We start from the raw sequence: 25,051 nt of genomic DNA, 5'->3' as shown, positions 1-25,051 counted from the left end.
GCGCGGCGGCGGGGCGGGGCAGTGCGCGCGGCGCAGTCACATGACGGGGCGGCGCTGGCGGGGGCGGCGGCGGCGCGACCATGGTGAGGGTGAGGGGCAGCGGCCGGGGGGCGCGGGGAGCCGGGAGCGCCTGCCGCGGGCGGGGCTGCGCTGTGCTGGGACCGAGGGGCCGGCGGCCGAGGGACGGGCCCGGGACAGCGCCCTGAGCCGCCGCGCTGGGCCGGCGGCGCGGCGGGCCCGGCCGGGTGCGGGGCTGCAGCGGGCGCGGAGGCCGCACGGTCCGGCCCGGGCGGGGCTGGGGTGTGGGTGCGGGCCGGGCCCGCCGTGCCCGCGGTAACGCGGCCCGGGCGCGGTCACCGACTCGCTGGGCTCGGCCCCTTTGCTCGTAGGGGCGCAGGGAACGGCGGTGTTTTTACCGCGGAATCGCGGCCGTACAGCGGTCAGTTCGGTCAGTTCCGCTCTCTTTGGCCGTGCTGCCCCTGTGTTAATCCCGGGTTTGTGTCATTGCCGGTTCTGTGCACGTGTGCTGTGCTTGTCCGCCTTGCAGCCTGCGCTCCTGAGCCTCCAAGACTGCTGTTGTAGGCTTACTGAGTTAAGTTCCTTTCTTTTCCGGCCGAAGAGGTGGTTGTGCATTGGTGGGCGCAGCTCCTTAGCGCTCTTTGCCGCAGATGTTGGTGTATGTTAGGCAGGGAGGCAGCCAGGTGAGGCTCAGCCTCTTCTCCCAGGCACTTAGCAGTGGGACATGTGCCGGGGGAGGTTCAAGCTGGACGTTTGGAGGGATTTATTCACGAAGTGGGTGATTAGACATTGGAATGGACTGTCCCCGGAGGTAGTGGAGTCGTAGTCCCTGGAGGTGTTTAAGGAAAGACTGGACGCTGGACATGGCACTCCGTGTCTTGGTCTGGCTGACAAGGTGGTGTTTGACCTTTGCAACCTCATTCATTCTGTGAAACCTGAAATTTCCCCATGGAAATAATGTATACTGAGAAATACTTTGCAGTCATCAATGAAAATAAGGGGACAGTCAATTTCCTAGTAAAACTCAAGTGTCTTTAATGTGCCTTTAGTGGAATGTAATATTCCATAGAACTTTAGGCAGCACTTGCTGTAACCACCACAATGTGTAATTAGCCTAAGTGTGGCATGTGAACAGTACTAACAGTACAGATAGTGGGGCAGAAAATAATGAATGCTTCATAAACAGGGGATTGCTCAGTTCTTAGGCTTTTGGAACAGCCTTTTTAAAAAAAGTTATATGTATGTTGATCTCTAGGCAAAACTTGTACTGTTACTTGAAAGAGGAATGTTAAATCCTGAATTGGGTGAATGAGAAATGCAAAATTACATAGCCACCAGTGTCTGTCCCCTACACAAATATTTTGTGCTGGTCAATTATTCAGCAGTGCAACTACTTTCCTTTGCCTGTCATTTCCATGGGAACTGGCCAGACACTTGTCTGGTCTCATGGCTTCTTTCTAAGAATAGCTGTTGTCAGGTGATACAGAAAAAATAAAGTTACAGATGTTGAACATGGGATAATCACAGGTGTTAAACATGGGATAATTCCCTCTACCAAATTAGGCTCTCCTGTGATTTCCTGTGGCTGAGCTTGGTTTAAACCTTGAGGCTGAATGCTTAAGTACCTTTAACATGACTTGTTTTAAGAGGGCTCTGGCTGCTTTTGATCATACCCTGAATGAAAAGTCCATCTCTTTAATACTTAATAGTGTCTTGCGGCTTCCTGTAGCAGTAAGTACCAGTTTCAACACGTGAAAAATGCTTTCATCTCTCTGATTTATCTCTGAGCGCCTATACTGTGAGATGTGATAGAAGTTCTGGAGCCTGCAGTGTTGCAGAGAAATGCTTCCTGTACGGTATAAAATGCTTATGCTTTGGTTTTTGGTTTTTTTGGTAATATGTTAGCCAGCAGTGCTGTGTGTGCTGCAGGCTGGCAGTGTCCTGGTCTGCTGCTGTAGCTCAGCCCTCCCTCTCTTGGGCAGCCCCATCTGAAGGGTCTCAGCAGTGGTGTGGTGGCAGGTAACAATAACAGTGGGAGGAGGCAGGAGAGCCTCCCTGGGTCAGTGTCATTGGGTGAGCAAACAGAAGGAACTGCCATGTGGAACAGGCTGTGGGCACATCAGTTACCTAAAGAAAAGGACTTCTAGAGATTAGGTGAAAATGCACTTTGGAGTGGAATGGAAGCACAACCTTTTACTCATTATTATTTATACTCTGCATGCAGCTTGAGGCACCTGTGTGTCAGAACATGAGCTTTTAGGCTTGACAAGCTCCATGGAACTCTGCTGTCTTTCAGTTCTGTGTCATTCTTGAGTACTCCAAGGTACCAGTTTTTTAAGTGAAATAAGTCAGCACATTGGTTATTATTTTGGGCCCTCTCTGGAGTGCAGTTCAGTGTCAAACATGGAACTACAAATGAATCTCATGGAACTGAGTGTTAGAAAATGAGTAAGTCTTACACAATAGGTGCAATGTTTGCTTTGTACGTTCAGGAGGAACTGTTGTGAGGAGAGTCATCATCTAGAATAGTGTTTATGGCTGCAGTAATACACTTCCCTAATAGTTATCTGCAGGATAACTTGTATTGACTATTCTGCTCAGCTGGTTTCAAGCTGTTTTGGATTTAAAAAAATTGTTCTCCAAGGCAACTTACAGTTTAGTTTAGTAGCCTTTATTAAAAAAAAAACAAACAAAAAAAAAACAAACAAAAACCAAAGAAACAAAACCTAAAAGGAATGAAAAATACACAAAAAAAAAGCCTATACCAAAAGCTAGCTTTCCTTAGCCCCCTTCCAAATTCATCTGCTGTGAGTTTTGACTTCCATAACTTGCATGTGGTAACTTAGGCTGGCGCTGTGCTCACAGCTAGCAGGAGGCTTCTGTCTCTTGTGCTGCTGGTGCACCTGGGGAGGCAGTTCTGTCCCCTCCCCACTGCTCACCTGCTTCCTCATTGCTTCAGAGCCAGAAATGAGCAAAGCAAAACCCTTCACATCAGCTGTCCATTTTTTCTCCAACACTGGCAGTGTATCTTTTTTTTAATAAAGTGTGGGTATAGCTCAGACATTTCTAAATAGCTGCATCATTAAAGCTGTAAGTTGCTCCTCTTGTGCTCAGGCAGGGGTTTGTACCTTACTGTACGTGTAGTTGACAAGGCAGGATGTTCTGCACTGCTGCTTTTGCCCAGGGTCACAGTGTCTTCCACTTCAAAAGATGATGTTCAACATTGTTTTTGTAGATGGATCTAGGACTCCACATTGTTTTTTGATAAAATGACACTTGAAAATACCATCTTATGTTGCTAGGTTGGTAATTTAAGTGTAAGATACAGAACATAAACAGCTTTATTCAGCATGGGCTCTGACAGAGCTGTGTTCTGATTCATTGTGTGCCCTGCTGGATCTCACTGGTAGGCTTTTGCTGCATGTTCTCTTTCCTTCATTTGCCTTTTGTCACCATATCCTCAAACTTCAGGCGTGTGTTAGTAGCATGTGTGTGTCTTGATGTGATCTTGTGTAGCACTTGATAATAACCAGGTTATGTTTGGGAACCCCTGCAGTTCTAAAGCTGAAAGTAGCTTTCCTTCTGGGGTTGGAAGAAAAGGGTAAGCTGATACATATTCAGACTTGGAAAAGTAAAAGTTGGAACTTGTTCACTAGTGCTGTTGTTAAGATGTTTTCTATTCCTACAGAAATAAAGCTGCTACAAGCAACCCCTCAAGTGACACCACTGCTCCTGTGGTATCTTTTTGACAGCAGTGTAGGTGTTTGTGCTACCCCTGCCACTGGAAAATGCTGCAGTTGTCTTTTCTTAACATGGAGTACAGTGCCCTTGTTGTAATTTAGTGGATCACCTTCTCAGTCTTCAAATCAACACACATACAAATTGAGTTCTCTTCTTTCTTAATTCTCCATATATTGGAGAGATACAGAAGAAATAAATTAATATCTTGTGTTAATATGAAAGTGCTTCTGTTGATGAATTCAGTACTTAGTCCCAGTGTTGAATACAGTGTGGGTCCTGGCTGTTCACATTCAGAGCAGAACTGGAAGTATTCTGTCTTCTGTTGATGCAGACAGAGTTTGATGTAAAGCTGACACTATAATTGAATGAAACTCCAATTTTTCCCCAACTGCTGCTAAACTACAGTGGCTAAAGTTCTCTAAGAAGATACAAATGTATCTGCTGGGCTCATAGCTGGTATCATGAAAAGGATAGTTCTGAATTTGCAGCCATGATTCTATAACCAAGGTGTTTGCACACCAAAAGTAAGGAAACCAATGCCCATGGACTCAGCCAAATACTTGCTGGGGCTGTAGTAAATATGTGTATGTTTCAGTAATGCTTTGGCTTGGTGTTGCTGTTAAAAAGCCTTCTTTTCACAGCCCTACTTGCAGTGTTTTATGTGGCTTTAGGCTGAACCAGGTAAATGGTAATCCATTAATCAGCTGGGCTTGCCTTACAGCTTTTTAGATGGTTTACAGCCTAACTGCTCTCCCAGCACTGTCTGGCCCCATGAACAGCTGGGGGTGGAAGAGCAGGGCTGGTGGCCGTGTGAACTTAATGCCCATCAGGACAAGGGGGCTTGGGAAGCTGTGGTCAGTGTTAGCATTGCTGCATTGTTCCTGTGCTGTGCTTTAATAGAGATTTGATGTGCTCAGAGCATATGGCATTCAGCTCAGTAGTGATTTACTTTCTTTAAAGCACTGGTATGGATTCAGGGGACTGTAGAGAGTAACCAGTGTTCTGGCAGAGACATAATTCAGCAAGTCTGTAATGTGATGTTCTGATATTGATTACTGCACACTAGTCCCTGCACTGTCATTTCGTGTTCCTTAAAAGTCTGATCTGCCATTGAATAATTAAAGCTTAGCAATTACAGCAAACTTCTGCTGGCAGAACATACTTGTTTCACAGTTTGAGGTTGTCTAAGGGTTTGTAGCTATTGAATTGCATGGGAAAGAGGATCATCTAACCATGGCTGCTACTTTTTCTTTATGCTTAAATCACTTTTGGAAGACCTGCACATTGATTAATTATATATAGAGAGAGCTTTGTGAGAGGTGGAGTCACTCTAATTAGCAGAGATGGCATTTTTGTTGACTAAATACATGTCTTAATTAGTTATTGTGCATAGTTGGAGTATTACTGAGGCACACTGACTCACAGAAGTGTTGGTTGGAAGGAACCTTTTTCTCATATAACCTCCTTGAAGCAGGTGTGTCACCAGTGTTGGATCAGATCAGCCTTGGTTTTGTCCAGCTGGGTGATTGAGGAGTTTCAAGAGCAGAGTTCCATTAGGGCATGATCAAGGCAGGATCAGCATTGCAGAGCACTCTCTGTTTTCTGTGTGGGGAAAAGGATGGTGGGGAGATTTCAACTGCTGAAAAAGAACCCAATCAAATGGGTTAAATTATATTGGGAATTACAGGGGTGTGAAATGCTCTATCACCATTAAATTGGTGTTAAACTAGAACTTCCCTACTTTAATTTAGGCCTCAGTTTTAATCTCAGTCCTCAACAGATACTTCTGGGGACTCCTCACATGGGACATGTGGGAGTTGGTACTGAAGACAGAGTTTTTAAAAACATTAGGGTGATGTAATTCATGGCCTTCCAGCTTGTTTCTGAAATGCAGTTAAAAGGAGCAGACCAGGGACCTTCTGAGAACAGTGGATGAAGGGAACAAGTATAAATAGCTGAGAGTTTATTGAAGGTGAAGGCTCAGAGAACCTGCTGTGCAAATGACTGTGCTTGCTCTTTGTCATGACTAGAGAAGCTGTTGCTGAAATACAGCATCAGTGCTTTTGTCTCCAGCAGTATTTCAGAGAGGCCATCTGAAAACAAGCTGTAAGGTCGAATGGAGATGCTGTAATGGGGTGTTGAAGGCTGATCCTGAACCAGAGGTGGATGGCAGTGTTTCCTTGTGAAGCCTTAGGAGGAAGGCTGGGTGCAGTGGGGTTCTGATCTAAGTTTGGACATCTTAGCAAATAACTTAAAGATAAGAAGCTTGTAGAAACTGATCTCATTGTTCTGGTAGAGGGGAGGGTAGCAGTAGGAGAAGCCTGTTATAGCTGGATTGAGGGGAAATATAAGGATATAAGCAGTGGATTTATTTAATATTTTAAGAAAATGCAGTATGAGCCTTGGAAAGTCAAAAGATAGTGGAAATTTCAGTTGAAGGCATAGAATGTGCCTCTCTGAGGGGAAACAAGAGTGTCACTCTGACAGTGTGACAGGGACAAGGACACATGAAGAGTTGTTGTTTCTCTTCAGCTTTCTGATCCAATGTGCAAGTAGCTTCTACCTTCTGGAATGCACTAACTGTACTTTATCCTTTGCTTATCAGGATCTTGTCCCGAATGGAATGGTAGCTCAGGTAGCAGTTGAGAACCGGTGAATTGTGAGCACAGACAGCATCTGTGCAGTTGCAGTGTGTGCTCTGGGCACTGCTCTGAAGCTCTGTGGACACAAGTAACAGCAGTGCTTCCTCTCAGCACAGTCGTGTCTCTGCATTCTCTTGGAGCTTTTCTTCCCAGATACTTGCACTGGGTTCTTGGCCTTTAAATGTTGGAAAGGAAAAGCTGGCCCTGCTCTGCCCCTGTGGCTTTGCTGTCCAGAAGCAGTGGTGCTTGAGGATACCTGTAACTCCCCTCAGGTTTTTGCCAGGCACTTGAATTTCTCCATTACATGTCACACAACTATTTCTGACAAGCCTTGAGTGTCACACTGCAGTGTTACTGGCAGTGCATTCTAAAGTGTAGGAATTCAGTTTTAGTCGAGTCATAAGCAGCTTCACTGAGTTCTGTTTTGTTTGGTTTCTGTTTTCCTCCAGCCAACAACACAGCAATCTCCTCAGGATGAACAGGAAAAGCTCCTGGACGAAGCCATTCAGGCTGTGAAGGTGCAGTCGTTCCAGATGAAGAGATGCTTGGTAAGAATGTGACTTTCAAAGGCAATGAAGCTTCTTGTCTGCTAGGAATAAAACAGTAAATCAATACCAATCTCTAGTGCTGTGAGGAAAATTAACCCTTTATGTATCTTTGGCCAGAGGTTTTGCCAATAAGTGAGGCAACTGCTCATTGAGAGTGAGCCTTGGGTATTCTTTAAATGTGTCTTCCTGATTTTGCTCCAGTATTTGACAAGATAAGTTAAAGATGTACCTTTATAATTTACATGCTTGCATTTAAATAAACCTAAGATGAACTTTATTATGAGATTTTTGTTTTTGTCCACCATTCTGTTGGTTTTTTCATGTAGCCTTTTCTTGGTGTGACTGTCAGACTGAGAGGCTGCTGATGAATTACCTGCTGCATGGGATCAATTTTGTACTGATTAACTGTAGACATACATGTGAATTCTTCTGTGACTGGAAAACACCACGGGCTGGTGTTGTGCTGAGATTTTTGACTGGGAATTGTAGGCAATTCAGGCAGATTATGTAATCACACGGAGCTTTCTCGGGTTTGAGAAGCCTCAGCTTGTATTTGGGGAAACTGCTTAAAGTTGCAATGAAAACTTAAATATTCCCATATGTTTTCCTGTGGTTAGCCAAGCTAACTTTGTTTGCAGCCAAATGACAGTAGCAAGAAGTGTAACACCTCTTCCAGTTTTGTGCTCAGTGGAATGCTTTGGAAATCTTCAAGTAGCTGCAGCTGTGCTTTTCACTGCTATCTGTGATTAAGTGGCAGTATAAATACACTAAGTGGATCACACTAGCAATTCTTTTTGTTCTCCCTCAAAACTTACTGCTGCTGCTTATGATGGGTTGCTCAAGTCTGTAAAAGTGGTAGATTAGAGGTTTGTGTTGTATCCTTTGATGCCAGGTGATTAAATGCACCAGAATTGCAAGTTAGATGCAGACTAGTAAGGGGTGGCTTTCAGTGAGGTGTTTTTTGTGGGTGAGAAGGAGAAGGTGATGATGGCAGTGTGTTTTGTCTGTCTCCTAGAGCTTTCTAGGAGATCTGTGAGATCTGAGCAGACCAGATTTGGAGGAGGGGAACACATTCTATTTTGCTTGCTCAGTAGAATCTGAGTGTTGGGAGGAGATTGCTGCATAAGCAGAATGATTTTAGATTTTTCTACCGTTAGCATTGTGATTTTTTTTTTACTGTAGCTCTGTCTTCAGATGCATCTTCTTATCACCTCAGGTAAAATGTTCACATAGCTAGCATGGGTGGTGTAGTATAAGCTGGATATTAAATCGCTTGAGATTTTTTTTCATAGATAAAAAATCCTGCAGTTGCCTTGTGTCATTTCTAACAGCCTTTACTCTTTCCTCCTCTGAAGGACAAGAACAAGCTCATGGATGCTCTGAAACATGCTTCCAACATGCTTGGGGAGCTGAGGACTTCTATGTTGTCTCCAAAGAGCTATTATGAGCTCTGTATCCTTTCAGGAGGAAACTAATAGTTGAAATGTATTTGCAATGGGATATTCATCTGCTTTTTTGGTACAATGGTATCTTCTGTCAGGGACTTATTAGCACTTCTCAGAATTCAATTCTGTGTATGTATTGTAGGAGAACATGCACTTTGCTCACTGTTTAAGTTCAGTTTTTCTCTGGTATAAGACAAGTCTTTATTGTCTTTCATATCTTCCTCTGGGAATTTTCAGGAGTCAAGTTCTAAAAACAATATCAGCTCTGTAAAACAATTCTTTTATTCCCAGTTTTATTCCCTTTCCTAATATGCTAAAAATTGCTCAAAGGTTTGAGGTTAATTTTGCACATTTATCCCAATGATTATTGTTCAGAAGTACTGCCTGCATGGGCATATTTGTATTTGGTACAGCATTTTTCTTCCTGGGTGTGAATGAGCAAATTACTATGAAAAGATGTTGTAGACATTGTAACTTAGAATCCTTAACTATGAGGAAAAGACATGGCAATTTCAGATGAACTACACTACTTGGAAGTCTACCTGACAGATGAATTTGCCAAAGGCAGGAAAGTGGCAGACCTTTATGAGCTAGTACAATATGCTGGAAATATCATTCCAAGACTGTAAGTGTGTATATTTTCATGTGTGGCTTTGTTTGCTTTTTCTTTTTTCAACTGGTGAATAGTTGTCCAGCTCTGGGTTCAGACAGTGATTGCCTTCTCAATCAGTTTACAATGGTCAATAGTATTTCTGCCTATCTGGAGTCAATTACTGTGACACTTCTGAGATTAGGCCAAGAGTGCGGGTGCAGAAGGTCAGTTCTTCCTGGCAGTGTGTTAATTTTGCACATGATCAAGATGAGAGCACTTCAATCTTGGAATGAAGTTGGCTTTTGGGTAAAGAGCTGGTCAGTGGAAGATAACCAAGTACCATGCTCTGATCAGGGAGATTGACTATGCATTTATTAACTGTTTCTGTTACCTGAGGGTCTGGATCTTACCTTCTGCCACACAATAGTTGCTTCATAACCTTCTGCCTTTTTAGAGAATAAGAAGTGTGAGAAGGAAGCTGAAAGTTTGTGACTTCACTCTTAGAGTCTTTGTGTTTCTGAATTTTTTTTTTGGCAAAGTGATAACTTGCCAGAAATGATACTTGAAGGCCTGTGAGGCTTTAAATATGTGACTGTTGGGGTGCAGTGCATCTTTGACATAGTCACTTCTGGGATTTAGGTTTTGCTTGGTACTCAAGTTTTTCATTCCTGACCTTATGTTCATGCCAGGGAGAGGCTCTGTACACACCAGGCTGCATCTTCAGTGCTATTCAATGCTATTTCTGGGCTTTGGCTGATGGCTACCACAGTGTCTTCACCTCTGTATGTAACCATCAGAGTTGTCTTCCTGCCTGCTTGTAGCCTCTGGTTCTCCCTGATGAAATTTGTGATGCTTACTATATGTGTCAGAGCTGTTTTCCAGCTTAGTGGGATGCTGGAAGTATAAATGAGCTGGTCTGAGAGCATTCAGAACTTTGTGAGCATTTACACATTCAGTGTGTCAAGCATTGTAGTGAGGTCTAGTGGCTGTTCAGACTTGCTGTGCTCTGTAGCAGAGGAGGATAGGAGTTGAAAGCTGACTAAATATCCAAAATTATGGGACACAGGTGATAATTTTATTCCTTTTTTTTGTGCTTTGGTAATCCTGCCATCATGGACAAAAGGAACTATTGCCTTTAAGTGTCATGTTGTTTCTTTATGGTTTATTGTGTGACTCTGTGCCTTTTGCAGGTATCTGCTGATAACAGTAGGTGTTGTCTATGTCAAGTCATTTCCACAGTCCAGGAAGGATATTTTGAAAGACCTGGTGGAGATGTGCCGTGGAGTGCAGCATCCTCTTAGAGGCCTCTTCCTCAGAAACTATCTCCTGCAGTGTACCAGGAATATCTTACCAGATGAAGGCGAGCAAGCAGAGTAAGAAGGATGGGCTATAACTTAATAAAATTACTGTTAATAGAGCTTATTTAAATTTTCTGTGTTACTTACTTCAGATTTGAGAGAAGTAGATGTGCTAGAATTCCATAGACTTGACAGGTGTTTGATCCATTAAGAATTCCCTTCTAGCATTAAAGTTCCTCACAAGTGAGAACATGAGCCTTTCTTATGAACCCAGGAATCCCACCCTCTAACCTTATTAAAACTTGTATGTTCACCAGTGGCTGGAAGGATGAATACCTCTGACAAGCTTTTCTGTTCTTAACCTCTTATCAACTGCAGTGAAGAAACCACTGGAGACATCAGTGACTCAATGGATTTTGTGCTGCTGAACTTTGCTGAGATGAACAAGCTGTGGGTGCGAATGCAGCACCAGGGCCACAGTCGGGACAGAGAGAAGAGGGAGCGGGAGAGGCAGGAGCTGAGGATCCTGGTGGGAACAAACCTGGTCCGCCTCAGTCAGCTGGAGGGGGTCAATGTGGAGAGATACAAGCAGGTGGGATGGCTCTCCATTCTTTCTGACTTCTGCCAGCTTTTTCCAAACTAAACGAGTTTGGACTTTCATATGAGCAGCTGGAAGTGTTAAAGCTTTGCTAAAAGTTCAGTAATCCCAGTGCTTCTCAAACTCTTGACCAGAGGAAAAGTTGTGAATACTGGTGCAATACAGCATGCTCTCAGGCCAAGGACATGATTCACACGTACTCCTGTAAGTCTGTGACAGTGAGAAGAAATTCTAACCTTTCCTTCCTGATTCCCATTTTCCTTGCAGAATAATGGGTTGGTCTAAAGGATGTGTACACATCTGGTGTTCTGGGATAGATTTCACAAGCTGTGAGCTGTGCTTCCCAAAGCATTCAAGAGAACTGTTACTGTGTGAAATGCCTGTGAAGGAAATATATTATTTAAAAGTCTGTCCCTTGTAAGTTCTGCCATGGTGCTGCTGAGACCCTGGGTATGTGCCTGCAAAGCCAGTGGCACTGACTTATGAAATCAAAGCTTGCATAATGTATGAAAGGGACAGACTTCTGAGATCAGTAGTTTGTTTTTCTTCTCTGAAGGATGGAGCTGCAGAAAAATGGAGCTTCTTATCAAAAAGTCTTTATGTAGAGAATCAGCTGAGAACTGTTAGAAATTCTGCTCTGCTTGGATTAAATGTATGTGTGAATATAAACTTAGGAGGTAATTCTAAAATCACTGCAAGACCTTTTCCCCCCCATTCTAGATTGTTCTGCCTGGAATACTGGAGCAAGTTGTGAACTGTAGAGATGCTTTAGCTCAGGAGTACCTCATGGAGTGCATCATACAGGTGAGCTGCTTGAGTTCAGTTGCAGTGATGGGACACAGGGACACTTCTATACACTTAATCAGATTCAGAAGCTTTCACATCTTCCTCGTGGACTGGAAAACTTCATCACTGGGACTTGTACACAGTAGCTTGTCCTGTATTTTTTACCAGATGGGCAGAGTGGAGACTTTGTGCTCCTTCTGTTGCAGTAGCTGTAAGCATCTGAGCAGTAGTGCCTGTGTTATGAGTTGTAATAGAGAGGTGGGCCCTCAGTTACCCATTTGTTTTATATTTCTTGCTTCATGCATTTACCCAGCCAAGGTCAGGTTCATGGGCCAGAGTGTATTTACTGTGTGGCTATCTGCTTTAGAGTTATTCTGTTGCGTTTTTCTTCTGTGTAACAATGGGCAAATTCAGTTTATAACTTGATGACTATTGATCTAAAACTTCAGGTTTTCCCAGATGAATTTCACCTCCAAACCCTGAACCCATTTCTCAGAGCCTGTGCTGAGCTGCACCAAAATGTGAATGTGAAAAATATAATTATTGCTTTAATTGACAGGTGAGTGACCAAGGGGGTGGAACTTGACTCAAAATTAAGTTTGTGTTGTGCACAAGCAGATGATAATTCTTCTATCATTTGAATATGTTTAATTTTTGATACCACTTCACTGTTTCCATGTCTTTCTAACAGCTGTAATTAAAGCTGTGAAGAATATTATTTCTGTAACTTCTACTGTCTGGACTCTGCTTTTACAGCTTCCAATGAAACCTGCTTTATGGACTGATTAAAACTTGTAAACAGATAAAGCCAGGAAACAGCCCATTTAGTACTGAGCAGTTTCATGCTTCAGAACTGGAGTGACAGCAGTGCCCTGCTTTGACAGCCATATCTCTCATAGGTACTTCTTGAAATCTTGAAGATCCCAGTAGCTAAATCATCTGTCAGGAACACTTCACCTTGCAGGGTCAGAGATCAGAAAACACCACAATGCTTCTTCAGAGCTAGTAGGAAATGGAACTACCTTCTTAATTCTTAGCTTGCCATTAGCATCTACACTGTTCTCTTTAAAGCATGTTTTTCCTGTGGAGGTACTGCTTAAAACTGCTTGCACTGAGTTCAGATTTGGGGCAGAAATCATAGACTCCTTAGGTTGGAAAAGGCCTTTAAGGTCAAACTGAAGTTTTAATTTGTATCCTGAAAAGAAACACAGATTTTCAGTGAGCACCTGCACTTTCTTACCGCAGAAAGGAAGCACCCTTGCCTGGCTTGTCTCAGGCTGTAGAAAAGCCTTGTCCTTTGCATTTGCACCCAAACATGTGCATCTCATCTATGTACCAATGCATGGAGTTCAGTTAGCACAGGGATCTTGGGTCCCCCTGGCATTCAGCATTGGGTGGGATTGCTGTATCCTCTCTAATGCCTGGACAGGACTTGAGTGTATTGGGCATGACTGGTACAACTTAGGATCTTGAAGTTTTTACTCACCAAGTCTGTAGTTTGTCTTCTCCAGCTTATGTCAGATTTATATGTTCAAGACTTGGGTTTTATTGGAGTACCTTTCACTGTTTGTGCATTTGTCAGAGACACTGTGCTGCCTTTGTTGCTTTCATACAGAGATGTTCACATCTTTGGTTTCCCACACTTCAATGCTGTGGCTGAGATTTTTCATAATTCTGTTACCTTAAAAAAAAACCCCCAAAACTGTCAACCCCAAACACCACAAAACCCCCAAATCCGAAGAAATGTTGCCTGTAACTGATTTCTGAGACTATCTTGATTACTTTTTAAAGAGGTCACGGGATATTTTGCTAGGCTCTTACACTGGAGTGTGGCAGTGTCATTCTTGTGAGAAGGCTTTCCTTGTATAGCTTTTCCTGCCCTGTTAAACTTTGGTGTCACCTCCACAGTAAGGTTTTTTTGTGTTATGTTACAAACACCAGTAAGTGACTGACCAGCAGTGACCCTCTGTCCTCCCAGCCTTACCACTGCTGGGGTTTGTTGGGCCACTGAAGGCTTCCAGAGCTCCCTTTGGGCTGTAGGACAAGAAAGGTGGCAGCATGATGTTTGTCTTTGCAGTATGGCAGCTTGAGATTTTGACTGTAATGTTACTGCCAGTGTTGGAGCATTTGAGTGGATCTGGCCCTGGAATCCATGTGTGTCGAGAGGATGTTGCTCTTGTGTTTGTGTTGGAGCTGGTAGCAGCAGTGGCCAGGAGCTTCAGTATTGTGTAGTTGAGATGTGAAGCTGCCCTGTGTAGATTGTGCTTCTTGGCATTTCTCATCTTGGTTTCAGCTGGCATTGGGTAATTAAATCTGAACATCAGTGACTGCTGAAGAAGCTTGTGAAAATTTTATCCTTATTCCTGTGGGGTTTTCCTGCTAAAGGAATCTCTCTCTGCAAGTACTCTTGCTGCTTTGGGATCTTTGTTTCCTTACTAAAGCATTCATGACTTTTAATTATGCTGCCATCTGCCTGCAGCTTGTTCATACCTTGTAGCATTGCTGTCTTTACACTGAGCTGTTGCCAAGGAAAGCTGCCTTGTGCCTCTAAGAAAAGGCAGTGATTGTTCCTGGCTTTAGGAAGTCTGCTTCTTATCACCCTAATCAAATATAAGAGTAGTTCAATGTGTTATTTTTCCTGGCAGTGAAGTTTTTTTGCCTCCTGGGCTTTTCTTATGTCCTCTTTATTTCAGATTCAGAATCAAAATTGAGAAACCCTGTAGAAAGAATTTAAAAAAAATTAATGCAATGCCTTTTCCTAAATATTTTTTGTAGTTCTTCTTCTAATTCAGAGTATAATGACCTCAAGAATTAGAAAGTCAGGATAGTGCTGAGCTTCTTAATCTTCAGCTCTGGTAAGGTGTTAGTCTTCTGACAGTGGTGCTCTCTATCCTGTATCTCATTTTTGCAGAAATGGTGCTTGGCATGACTTTCTCTTACAGATAAAAATACCTCTCACCATCTCCTAAATGCTTGCTGGATGGCAATTTCTTGCTCCCACTCCCCCAAAACCCAATATTTTTCACTTCTCCATTCTTCTTAAGTTCACTTTGTATTTTGTTCTCTGCAAATAGTGTAAGTTCCAGACGTGTTGGTTGGTCTTTAGTGACAAAGAATAGTTAAGTCAGCATATTCCTTCTGTGTGGTTTTTTCCTGGAGGCTGTTTTGTGGAGGATGCTATTGGGTGTCTAATTTCAGTAATATCACTGAATGAATAAATGCAGGATATTTACTCTTCCATGAGCCTACTCTATACTTCTTTTTCTGGAAAAAATAGATCACTTGCTTCTAGCTAAAGAACATAAATTAGGAAATGTCCTTCCTGTTCCTTCTTCACCTTGCCTTTTCTGTCAGCACCCTTTTTCAGGACTGATAGTTACCAGGCTCAGTTGCTCATAAGGCTTCTCACTTAAATTAATTTCCTTTTTGCTTGTAATAGAGCTTCCAAATATACCTAAAGGACATGCTTTTTCTGCCAGTCCCTCTTTCTCTCTGTATGGAATGTTTGAGGAGTGGAAGAGCTATCCTGACCAAGCTGCTTTCCTTGCTCTGTCACCAGGTTAGCTTTATTTGCACATCGTGAAGATGGACCTGGTATCCCAGCAGATATCAAACTGTTTGATATCTTTTCACAGCAGGTTGCTACTGTTATACAGGTATGTTGGGTATCCCTGCATGCAGTTTTGGGGGTGTTTTTTGCAAAGTTCTGTGCTTTAGTGTCAGTTTCATGCTGTCTTAAATTTCAGTCTCGGCAGGATATGCCCTCAGAGGATGTGGTGTCTTTGCAAGTTTCTCTCATTAACCTGGCCATGAAATGCTACCCAGACCGTGTGGACTATGTTGACAAGGTGTTGGAGACTACTGTGGAAATATTCAACAAACTTAATCTGGAACAGTAAGTGTCTCTTGCATTTTCTTTGGCATGGCAATTAATACCCTGAAATCAGGCCTTCTGCATTTGGTGAGATAGCAGAGCCATGCTCTGGATGTGGAAGGTCACTGCTTTTGGACTGAGCTGCAGCAGCCCTGATTAAACTCCTGGCTAACCAGGACTTGCTCCACATGAATAAATTGTGCTGTATATCCACACAATGTGTGTGCAGTTTGTAGGCATCCTTTACAGCACTCTAGAGTTCTGCTATTGCTGCCTTTGCAGCCACACTCTGCTTCTGCTGGCAGCAACTTAAAACATGCATTTCTTACTGTATGTCCCAAAGAGCAAGATCTGACTTATTTTGGTATTTGTTTCCTTTCTCCATAGCACCAAGTTGCTTGGTGGTTGTTGTATACCTCAGAATTTATACTCTGAAGCAGATTTTAAACCTGCCTACCTTTGTGAACCATTGATTAATTGTAATTTTTTGCATATATTTTCTTCTAGTATTGCAACAAGCAGTGCTGTTTCAAAGGAGCTGACTAGACTTTTGAAAATCCCAGTTGATACTTACAACAATATCCTGACAGTTCTGAAACTAAAACATTTTCACCCACTTTTTGAATACTTTGATTACGAGTCCAGGAAGAGCATGAGTTGTTACGTGCTTAGCAATGTACTGGATTATAACACAGAAATTGTGTCCCAAGAACAGGTATGATATAGTTAATTTGAAAATCTAGGTATTTTCATGATTGTTCAAAGACCTGAAAACACATTTAGTGACTTCATGCAGGGCATGCTTTGTTTCCTAGCCTGCATGCCCCTGCCTCCCCTGGCACAGGCTTTATCCCACTTGGTAATTCTTCCTCCTTTGTTCTTAAATGTCTCTTATCTAACCTCATCCTAGAGGCTGCTTCTGATTTCCCATACCTCAGCCTAGACAGTAATCTGTTAGGTGTGAAAAAAGACCCCTGATTCCTTTCAAAACTGAGTCTGCTATCTAAAGAAGGCTGCATAGCCTTTGGAATCTACATTTCCTCTGCACTGCTGTGCTGTCCTGTCCCACTTGTGCTGAGTGGGACCCTTCTCTTCAGGGTGTAAGGCCCATATGTCTGAAGCATCAGCACTATGAGTGGCTGTAAAGATGTTCCCAGTTGCTGGCAATTTATGCTTATGGATTACTATAGTTTAAACAGAGCTTCTATTGCCTTTACAGGTTGATGCTATCATGAATTTGGTATCCACACTGATCCAGGATCAGCCAGACCAGCCTGCTGAAGATCCTGACCCTGAGGACTTTGCAGATGAGCAGAGTCTTGTGGGGAGATTCATTCACCTGCTGCGTTCTGATGACCCTGACCAGCAGTACCTGGTTGGTGACTGGTGCTTGTCTGTGTCTGTGCTCTCTGAACTGTCCAGTTCTTGCATTATTGACTGTACAAGACTTGAGTGAAGCTGGGAGCTGGGGCATCACTGCTCTGGCACTACAAATTCAGCAGAGAACATTATGTATGACACCTTTAGTGGTAGGATGATATGTTGGTTATTCAGAAAAAGCAGATGAGGACTTAAGCATTTGTTGATAGAAAGTTTTCATCCCATGAGGTGCAACTATCTGTATTATTTTGTGGAACTCCTAATGTTCTGACAACTTCATATAATGATCTATTGAAAACACAGCAAGTGCTGTATGAAGTACTGTGCTATTTGTGTATTTTGATACCAAGGGAGTGCAGAAAAACTCAGAAAATAGAGCTAAGTATGCTTGGCCTTGGGGATTTTAATTTCTGTAAGGATGGTGTCTTCATACAGTATGTATGTCCTGCTGCTTGGTTCCACATGCTTTTCCTCTCTGCTTGGTCCATCTGTAGCAGTAGATTTGACACATCCTTGAAATCTGTACATCGTGGTACTTGTAATGGTTTGAGCTGATCTGTGGCAGCTCACTGTAGTTCTGTTGTTAATCTGCTATATCTGGCTTTAGGGAGGTCACTTAAACTTCAAATCAACTATCTTGAAGTGTGTGTTAGAGTACAGGGCCAGGGATATTCTGTCTATGCCAGATCCACTGCAGAAGCTGTGATGAAGTTGGATCTGCTGCAGATGGCAGTGAGCTCATGTCAGAGTCAGGCCTGCTTAGGGACTACTGTGAAGGTACAGTTTGTGCCTGAAATAAATGTCACACTGTATAAACAGTGAGAATAGAGCAACAGAAAAAAGTGCAAGCTATGCATAACACAACTAGCATTGATTTAGCTTGACTTTAACATCTGGTATAAAAAACTCTTGCTTGAAGTGTAATGAAACTTGTGTAGTGGGGAGAAGAATACAGGAACTGGAGTCAGTTGTGTTTCAGGATCTTATCACTGGAGTCAAGCAGAAAGGTGTTTGTATTTTTCTTATTGAGAGCAAAGCTTCCCTCAAAGGAATGCTGGCTCCAAGGAAATTAATATTTCTACCCCAAAAGAATTTACATAGCTAGAGATGTTGAAGCTGTTTCTCCAAAGATTCTGAGTGTCAGTCTCTTTCTCATCTAGCAGTGCTTTGCTTTAATCACATTGACCCCCTTTAAATGCCATCAAAGGACTTGTCACATTATCTTTTAGGTACAATTCTATGAGCTACTTAACACCTTTTACTAGTAATGCTTAATAGCTCCCTCAGCATCACAAATGCTTGCATCAAATTTTTCTACAATACAGCAGCAGGAGGAAAAATCCAAAGTTACAGGATTTTCACAGTATCTTACTTTAAATTCTGCATTCTGTATGAAAGAGATATGAAATGCAAATTCTAACAGCCTAGTCCAAGTGTATTAGCCAGAGTGGCTGAGCAGTGTGTGATGGGTTCTGGTGGTGCTCACAGGGGTCCCAGGACGAGGGAAGAGATGAGAATCTTGACTCCATGTTTCAGAAGGCTGATTTATTATTTTATGATATATATTTTATATTAAAAGAAAATTATATGCTAAAACTATACTAAAAGAATAGAAGAAAGGATTTCATCAGAAGGCTAGCAAGGAATAGAAAGGAATGGAATGATAATAAAATCTTGTGACTGACCAGCGAGTCCGAGACAGCTGGACTGTGATTGGCCATTAATTAAAAACAACGAGACCAATCAAAGATGCCCCTGTTGAATTCCACAGCAGCAGATAATAATTGTTTACATTTTGTTTCTGAGGCCTCTCAGCTTGTCAGGAGAAAAAATTCCTAACAAAAGGATTTTTCATAAAATATGTCTGTGACAATTTGATTCCAGACTTCTGTATATTCAGGTTATTGACATGAAATCCACATGTAACCTAAAAGCACATTGAGGTGGGGCCCTGAGCTTCCCTCGAGTGCGTGTTTCTGTGAGGACTCTCTGAGCTCACAGTGTTCTCTTGTAGATCCTCAACACTGCCCGGAAGCACTTTGGGGCCGGGGGGAACCAGCGCATCCGTTTCACGCTGCCGCCCCTGGTGTTCGCTGCCTACCAGCTCGCCTTTCGCTACAAAGACAACTCCAAAGTGGTACGTTCACCTCGAGCTGGCTCTTGTGGGCTTGCTTGGCTTTATTTCCTTGAAAATGCATTTTGGCTGGCTACAGAAATATACTCAGACTTGATACAGAAGGCTGGTTTTGTTTGGGTTTCTTCTTGAGGTCTGAGTGCTTTTTAATTTAATGAAGATTTTTATCAAGCCATAGTAAATTACTTTATTACTTGAGAGGTGAAGAAGCAGAAATTGGCAGGTTTTGTTTGTTCATTAAGGTGACAGATTATGTGCCTTTACTGGAGACCAGAACTGATGGCTTGAAACTGATTTAAATCTGAATATTGAAATTCATCAATTTCTAAATTATAGCTGGATTATTATAATGTTTCTAAACCTAAAAGAAAGCACTTACTTTAAGTTAGAGTTGTAGTAAAAGTGTACATTAAAATAATGACTGATCCATTTTGGCTGTTAAATGCTTTCTGATTGAGATAGTTACCTTAAATATGCATTTCCTTTATTGTGGGTGTTATATTGTGAGGAAATAAGTTTAAACGTTAAAATACTCTTCAAAATGAAGGTTTTAAAATTCTCTTCCACTTCTGATTGCTCTGGACTGAACAGAATTTTTCTCCCCTTTGCTAGCTAGGCTTTTGCTCAGTTATGTGCTAAGCATAGCTGTTCTAACTGCAGTTCAGTGTAGGCTTCTGAAGAAAGCTCTTATGAGCTGGTAGGAAAAATGGGTGTGAAATTTTTATAAATGAAAAAATACTTTGTGCAGACCCACTGAAGCCAATGCTGTACTGCTGGAGTGACTGGAGTGGCATCAGAGAGCAACAGACTGGAGCACTTAACAGATCTTAGAACAACTCGGATTCCCTTTTCCTTGTAGCGATGCTCTTGTTCAAGCTTGTACTTGCTTTTCTTGTCTAGGATGACAAATGGGAGAAGAAGTGCCAGAAGATCTTCTCATTTGCTCATCAGACCATCAGTGCTCTGATCAAAGCAGAGCTGGCAGAGCTGCCTCTCCGACTCTTCCTGCAGGGAGCACTGGCTGCAGGAGAGATTGGCTTTGAGAATCATGAAACTGTGGCCTATGAGTTCATGTCCCAGGTGAGTGTCCAGCTGTCAGAGCTGGTGTCCTGTGCTGCCTTTCATTTGATTTGGGTAGGTTTGCTGAACACTGAACCATCTGGTGTGATTCAAACACCTGAAATGATGGACAGCCAGTGCTACTAGGTAGAAACTCCTCATTTCATTCTTGCTTCCCAGGCTGCTGTGGAATTAAGCTCCATTGCTACTGATTTGAATACTCAATCTGACAACAGTGGTATGTTGCAATGCTGCCTCCTGCTCGTGTAGTTGGCTCACTGGAGGAGTGTCCTTTCTCAGCATAAAAGGCTCCTTCACTGCTTCTGTCTCCAGCTCCTGATACCCAGCTGGTATTGCCCTGACCACAAGCACTCTTTGGAAGTTTTCTAAAATCTGCAGTGTTCACAACTGCTATGCTGGGCTTTGCCAATTAAAATCCTTCTATTGGAACCTATTATAAACCACTCTGAAAATCTATTTAAACTTGTAACTTGGTCTTAAGCCTTACTTGTGGCAAAACCTTCCCCTCCTACCCATCACAGAAAGAACCAATGTGTTCCATATTATCCATGTTGTAGCTTTGTCCTAATCTTTCCTCTAATACTGCTACTAAATGCATGTTTTTAAACAGAGTTGCTGATAAGCTGGGTTTGCTCACTGTGTTGTATCAGTTGTTGTTATAGCACAGTTCTGACCATGAGAGCAGCATGGCAATTATGTACTTTGCATTAGAGATACAGTTCAAGATTTGTCTATTCTCTGACGAGTCTTCATCCATGTAGCAGCAGTGCAAGTGCTTTTCTTACCTACTCTGTCATCACTGACCTGCTGTCAGCTTCTGCTCAGCTGTTTTGTGTGTTTCAAAGAACCAAATCTTCTTCAAGGACTGTTTCTGCTGCTGAAGTTCTGTGTCTGAATAGGTGCTTGAATGAGGAAAAACTCAATCTTCAGATTTTATGTGAAAGCACACTTATTTGCTATGACCACTTGAATACTATTTCTTGTAAGACTTTTTCTGGTCTGTGGATTTACTTGATTTTACACTCTACATGAAAGTTTTTTTTCCTGCCTGAAGCTTTTAACAAATGCAAAATTGGACAGTTTCTTGCTGTGTGAGTAGCAGGTGTGATTTTTTTTTTTTTCCTGATGTGTTCTGATTGAGTCTTGCTTTCTCCCTTGTCTAGGCCTTCTCTCTATATGAAGATGAAATCAGTGACTCAAAAGCACAGCTGGCTGCAATCACCTTGATAATTGGGACATTTGAGAGGATGAAGTGCTTCAGTGAGGAGAACCACGAGCCTTTGAGGACTCAGTGTGCACTGGCAGCCTCCAAACTCCTGAAGAAGCCAGACCAGTGCAGAGCTGTGAGCACTTGTGCCCATCTGTTCTGGTCTGGCCGAAACACTGACAAGAATGGAGAGGAGGTAAGAACAAAGGGACAGCAGTGGGACACATCCTGCCTCACTAACAGTGCTGCCTTCCTTCTGTAGACACTTCTAAAGTAGATACATTGGTGATGTAGGTTCTAATATGTGAAACTTCTAAAACTCACTGGAGCATAAACTGCATAAATAAAAACATGGAGGAAACTCTAATTTAAGGGTGCAAGTACCAGGCAAGCTTTTGAGTATCAGCTAGTTAAAGGCTAGTTGACTGGGCTGCACTTTGCTTGTATTTATTATATTAGCTCAGTTTGCATGTGAACTACTAAACTTCCAAATTACAAATTACAGATACAAGCTGTTGAAGTAAAGGTTAAAAAATCCTCTGTGCTCGTCAGGGCTTGTCACATAAGCTGTTGTCATTTTAAGGAGCAGTGTTTGAAACATATTTTTCAAAGTATGCATTATGGTACATGCTACAAAATTGAGTCAATTGATCTCATAATTGAAGGCTTTCAACAACTGTTCATGTTGCTGTGTGATTTAACAAAATCTAATGTTGGTGGCAGTCAGGCAGGGTAAGCTTTCAGTGACAGCTTGCTCTTTGCAGTTTGTGTGGTTTTGTGTTTCTGTGGCAGAACCCCAGGAAATGATGTGTGTGCCAAGGGAGGAGATACTGGAGCTCTCTAAGGTTCTTTTATTTCTTGTAACTTTGGTGTTTTTCCTTCTAGCTTCATGGAGGAAAAAGAGTGATGGAATGCCTAAAGAAGGCTCTGAAGATAGCAAATCAGTGCATGGACCCTTCTCTGCAAGTCCAGCTTTTCATAGAAATTCTGAATAGATATATCTATTTTTATGAAAAGGAAAATGAGGCGGTGAGTGGAAATCCATTCTCTGTTGCATCTTTTTTAAAGAAGGTTTCTTTAAGCTCTTCAGTCACACTTATACCACAAATTCTCTTCAGCTTGCCCTGTAGCCTCATGAGAGGCATAAGTTCTTGTGATAAGAGTCAATTTTTGATGTGCTGGTAAAAGTATTGGATTAAACTTCGTTCTTCTCACGTTGGGGGGAAATGTTAGCAGTTCAGTTATGAATTTAAACATTGTGAGACTTGTATACCTAAAATATTTTAGAATAAAACTTACTGGAACTTAGATGAGAAAGTAGTAGTTTTAGAGGTACCAAACTTGATGGGTAGATAAGGGAAGGAAAATTCTTTACAGGTGTTCATGGTCACTGCTGACTCTGCCAGGTTGGTGTAAGCTTTAAATTCTAAAATAGATATGACACCATATGTACTCAGCTTAAATTGTGTGTGTGTATAATCTGAGATAGTTACCTGATCCATTTTCTGTTAGCAGATAAAGAAGAGTTATGCAGTTTGAAAAACCTGCTTGGTCAAGTAGAGATCAGTGTCTTCTCTGATATCATTGATTGAGACCAGACATTAAAGAATACCCTGCAGTTCTGAGAGAATTCCTAAAGAAATTTGAGGGATTTGCTGACTTTCCAATAACTGAACTGGCTTCTCAGTATAGGGGTGCTCTAGTATAGGAGATGCTGTATGTGATGGAGATGAAAACAAAGCTTTGAATTTCAAAGCACTTGGCAGATGTAAAAATGCTCTCTGGATGCTCTGGTGGCCTGCAGTGCATTTTGTGTAGTGCTGAACTTCAGCCTGTAGGCAGCCATGGCTTGTTCTCTAAGAATAACTTTAAATCTGATATTACCATCCTGACTGACTTCTATAAGAAACAATTATCTCACAGTGCATATACAGTCAGATTGTGTGTGCCATTTGTCTGAAGCTTTTAAAATTTGTATTGAATACACTGGAGAGAAATGCTGTTGGAATAGTTACAAGAAGAGAGTGCCCAGCAGTTTGTCTGCATAGAGTCTTATCAGCATTTTGAAAGATGGTCCAAAGACAGAGAGCTTAGAGACAGGTCTGTTCAAACTAATGTCTGTGCACTTGTACACAGAGGATGTTGAGACTTCTGTTTTGTGTTTTGTAGGTGACAATTCAGGTTTTGAATCAGCTTATACAGAAGATCAGAGAAGATCTCCCAAACCTTGAGTCTACTGAAGAAACAGAACAAATTAACAAACACTTTCACAACACACTGGAGCACTTGCGTCTGAGGAGGGAATCACCAGAATCTGAGGGGCCAATTTATGAAGGTCTTGTTCTTTAGAAAGACACTCACTGTACCTGTTTTCATTTACATACCATGGGTTTTTTTAAGATAGGTTCCTAGGTTGTGCCTTTCAGAAATGTCAAGTTAACATTCATGTGTTCAGTCTGGCACTTCAAACACTTGTGTTGAGTACTCTTAACAAATTTGGAAGGTTGGACCAGCAACTACAGGTTTCATCAGTTAGCATGGCTGAAACTTTCTTTGAAATCCATGTGACATGGTAGGGCTCTTCAGTTCTGATTTCTCTTCTGTCTGTTCACTGTTGCTTCTGTAGCACTAGAGCTCTAAACTGGCAGTGACTGTCAGCTGAAACTGTGTCTGATCCTTACAGAGCATCAGGTTTTTGGGATTATTGTATGTCAAATTCTGCTTGTGCTTTTGTTTTAATGCCAAGTTAAGACTAAGTGTAATATTTTTCCCTAAAACTAGAATATATTAATGCATGTTTGGAGAGTTTTAAAGTACCATGTTCAAAAACAGAAGTTATATTTTGCATATTAAGGCTCTGTGACATTCAGTGAGGGCCAGTACTGTGCACAGGGCATATTTATCAAGATAATTTTGTTCCAAATAGTATAAAAAATAGAGAAATTGCAATCTATATAGATATGTATAACCTTCATTACTGTAAATTTAGGGGAAAATGCATTACACAAGTTTATTCAGTATCATGATTTTGCACCGGTGAAACAATAAAGTTGCTATTAACACCTGTTGTTTCATGTCTCTTCAGAGCCCACTGTTGAGCCTTCTGATGAAAGTGAAAGAACTTTGGTTTTGTAGGGACAGAAGAATCAAGGCATAGTTACCCTGGCTGAGCTGGGCAGCTGCCGCCATTTCTAATGTGGGAGTTTGTGATACAAAGCCAGTGTTTCTCCACGTGGTGCTGAGATGATGTGTGCTCACATTTCAGAATGTTTTTATGACATGCTTGGAGTGAAGAAGAATCCTGCTGGATTCTGTGCCAGAGAGTGACAGCTGAATGCCAGTGCTGTAGGGAACTGAGCAGCAGAGCACAGCCACTGGCAGCTGCTGCTCTGCTGGTCCTGTCCATGGGTTAATGCCAATTGCTGGCAGTTCTGACCTGGCTGCTTTGCCTTGACTGAACGTGGTGTTCTGAAGATAACTCATTGAATTGCATTACTCCTTGAGTGAACTCTGTTTTCTGAAAATGTGTCCTGGCTTAATTGGATATTAAATTAAATGAGATTTTGGTGGGATTGTTCAGTAATTTAGTGCTACATGTTTTCTGAGAAAGGCAAATACAATCCTAGGAAACAATTGCAGAGTAGACAACAATTAGATCATTAATATACTGATGAATAAGTCTGGCTTGGAATGAATGGGGAGATAATT

The 25,051-nt window shown here is 42.1% G+C and overlaps 1 protein-coding gene across 1 annotated transcript; it reads left to right on the top strand.

Annotated features, from left to right (window-relative positions):
* The first annotated feature begins 45 nt into the window (after nt 1-45).
* Nucleotides 46-24,405, top strand: VPS35 (VPS35 retromer complex component). Its single transcript, XM_066557433.1, has 17 exons — nt 46-83; nt 6,851-6,949; nt 8,305-8,401; nt 8,896-9,019; nt 10,177-10,359; nt 10,663-10,876; nt 11,603-11,686; nt 12,118-12,227; nt 15,228-15,324; nt 15,415-15,563; nt 16,050-16,257; nt 16,762-16,917; nt 18,937-19,059; nt 19,957-20,136; nt 21,300-21,539; nt 22,229-22,372; nt 23,513-24,405. Exons 1-17 carry the CDS (start codon nt 81-83, stop codon nt 23,690-23,692), a joined length of 2,391 nt encoding a protein of 796 aa, XP_066413530.1. The 5' UTR covers nt 46-80; the 3' UTR covers nt 23,693-24,405.
* The last annotated feature ends 646 nt before the right edge of the window (nt 24,406-25,051 follow it).

Source organism: Molothrus aeneus, chromosome 11, assembly GCF_037042795.1.
Source record: "Molothrus aeneus isolate 106 chromosome 11, BPBGC_Maene_1.0, whole genome shotgun sequence".
NCBI classification, from domain to species: Eukaryota; Metazoa; Chordata; class Aves; order Passeriformes; family Icteridae; genus Molothrus; species Molothrus aeneus.
The sequence above is the reverse complement of the archived record's forward strand: the minus strand, read 5'-3'. Positions and strand labels throughout refer to the sequence as shown.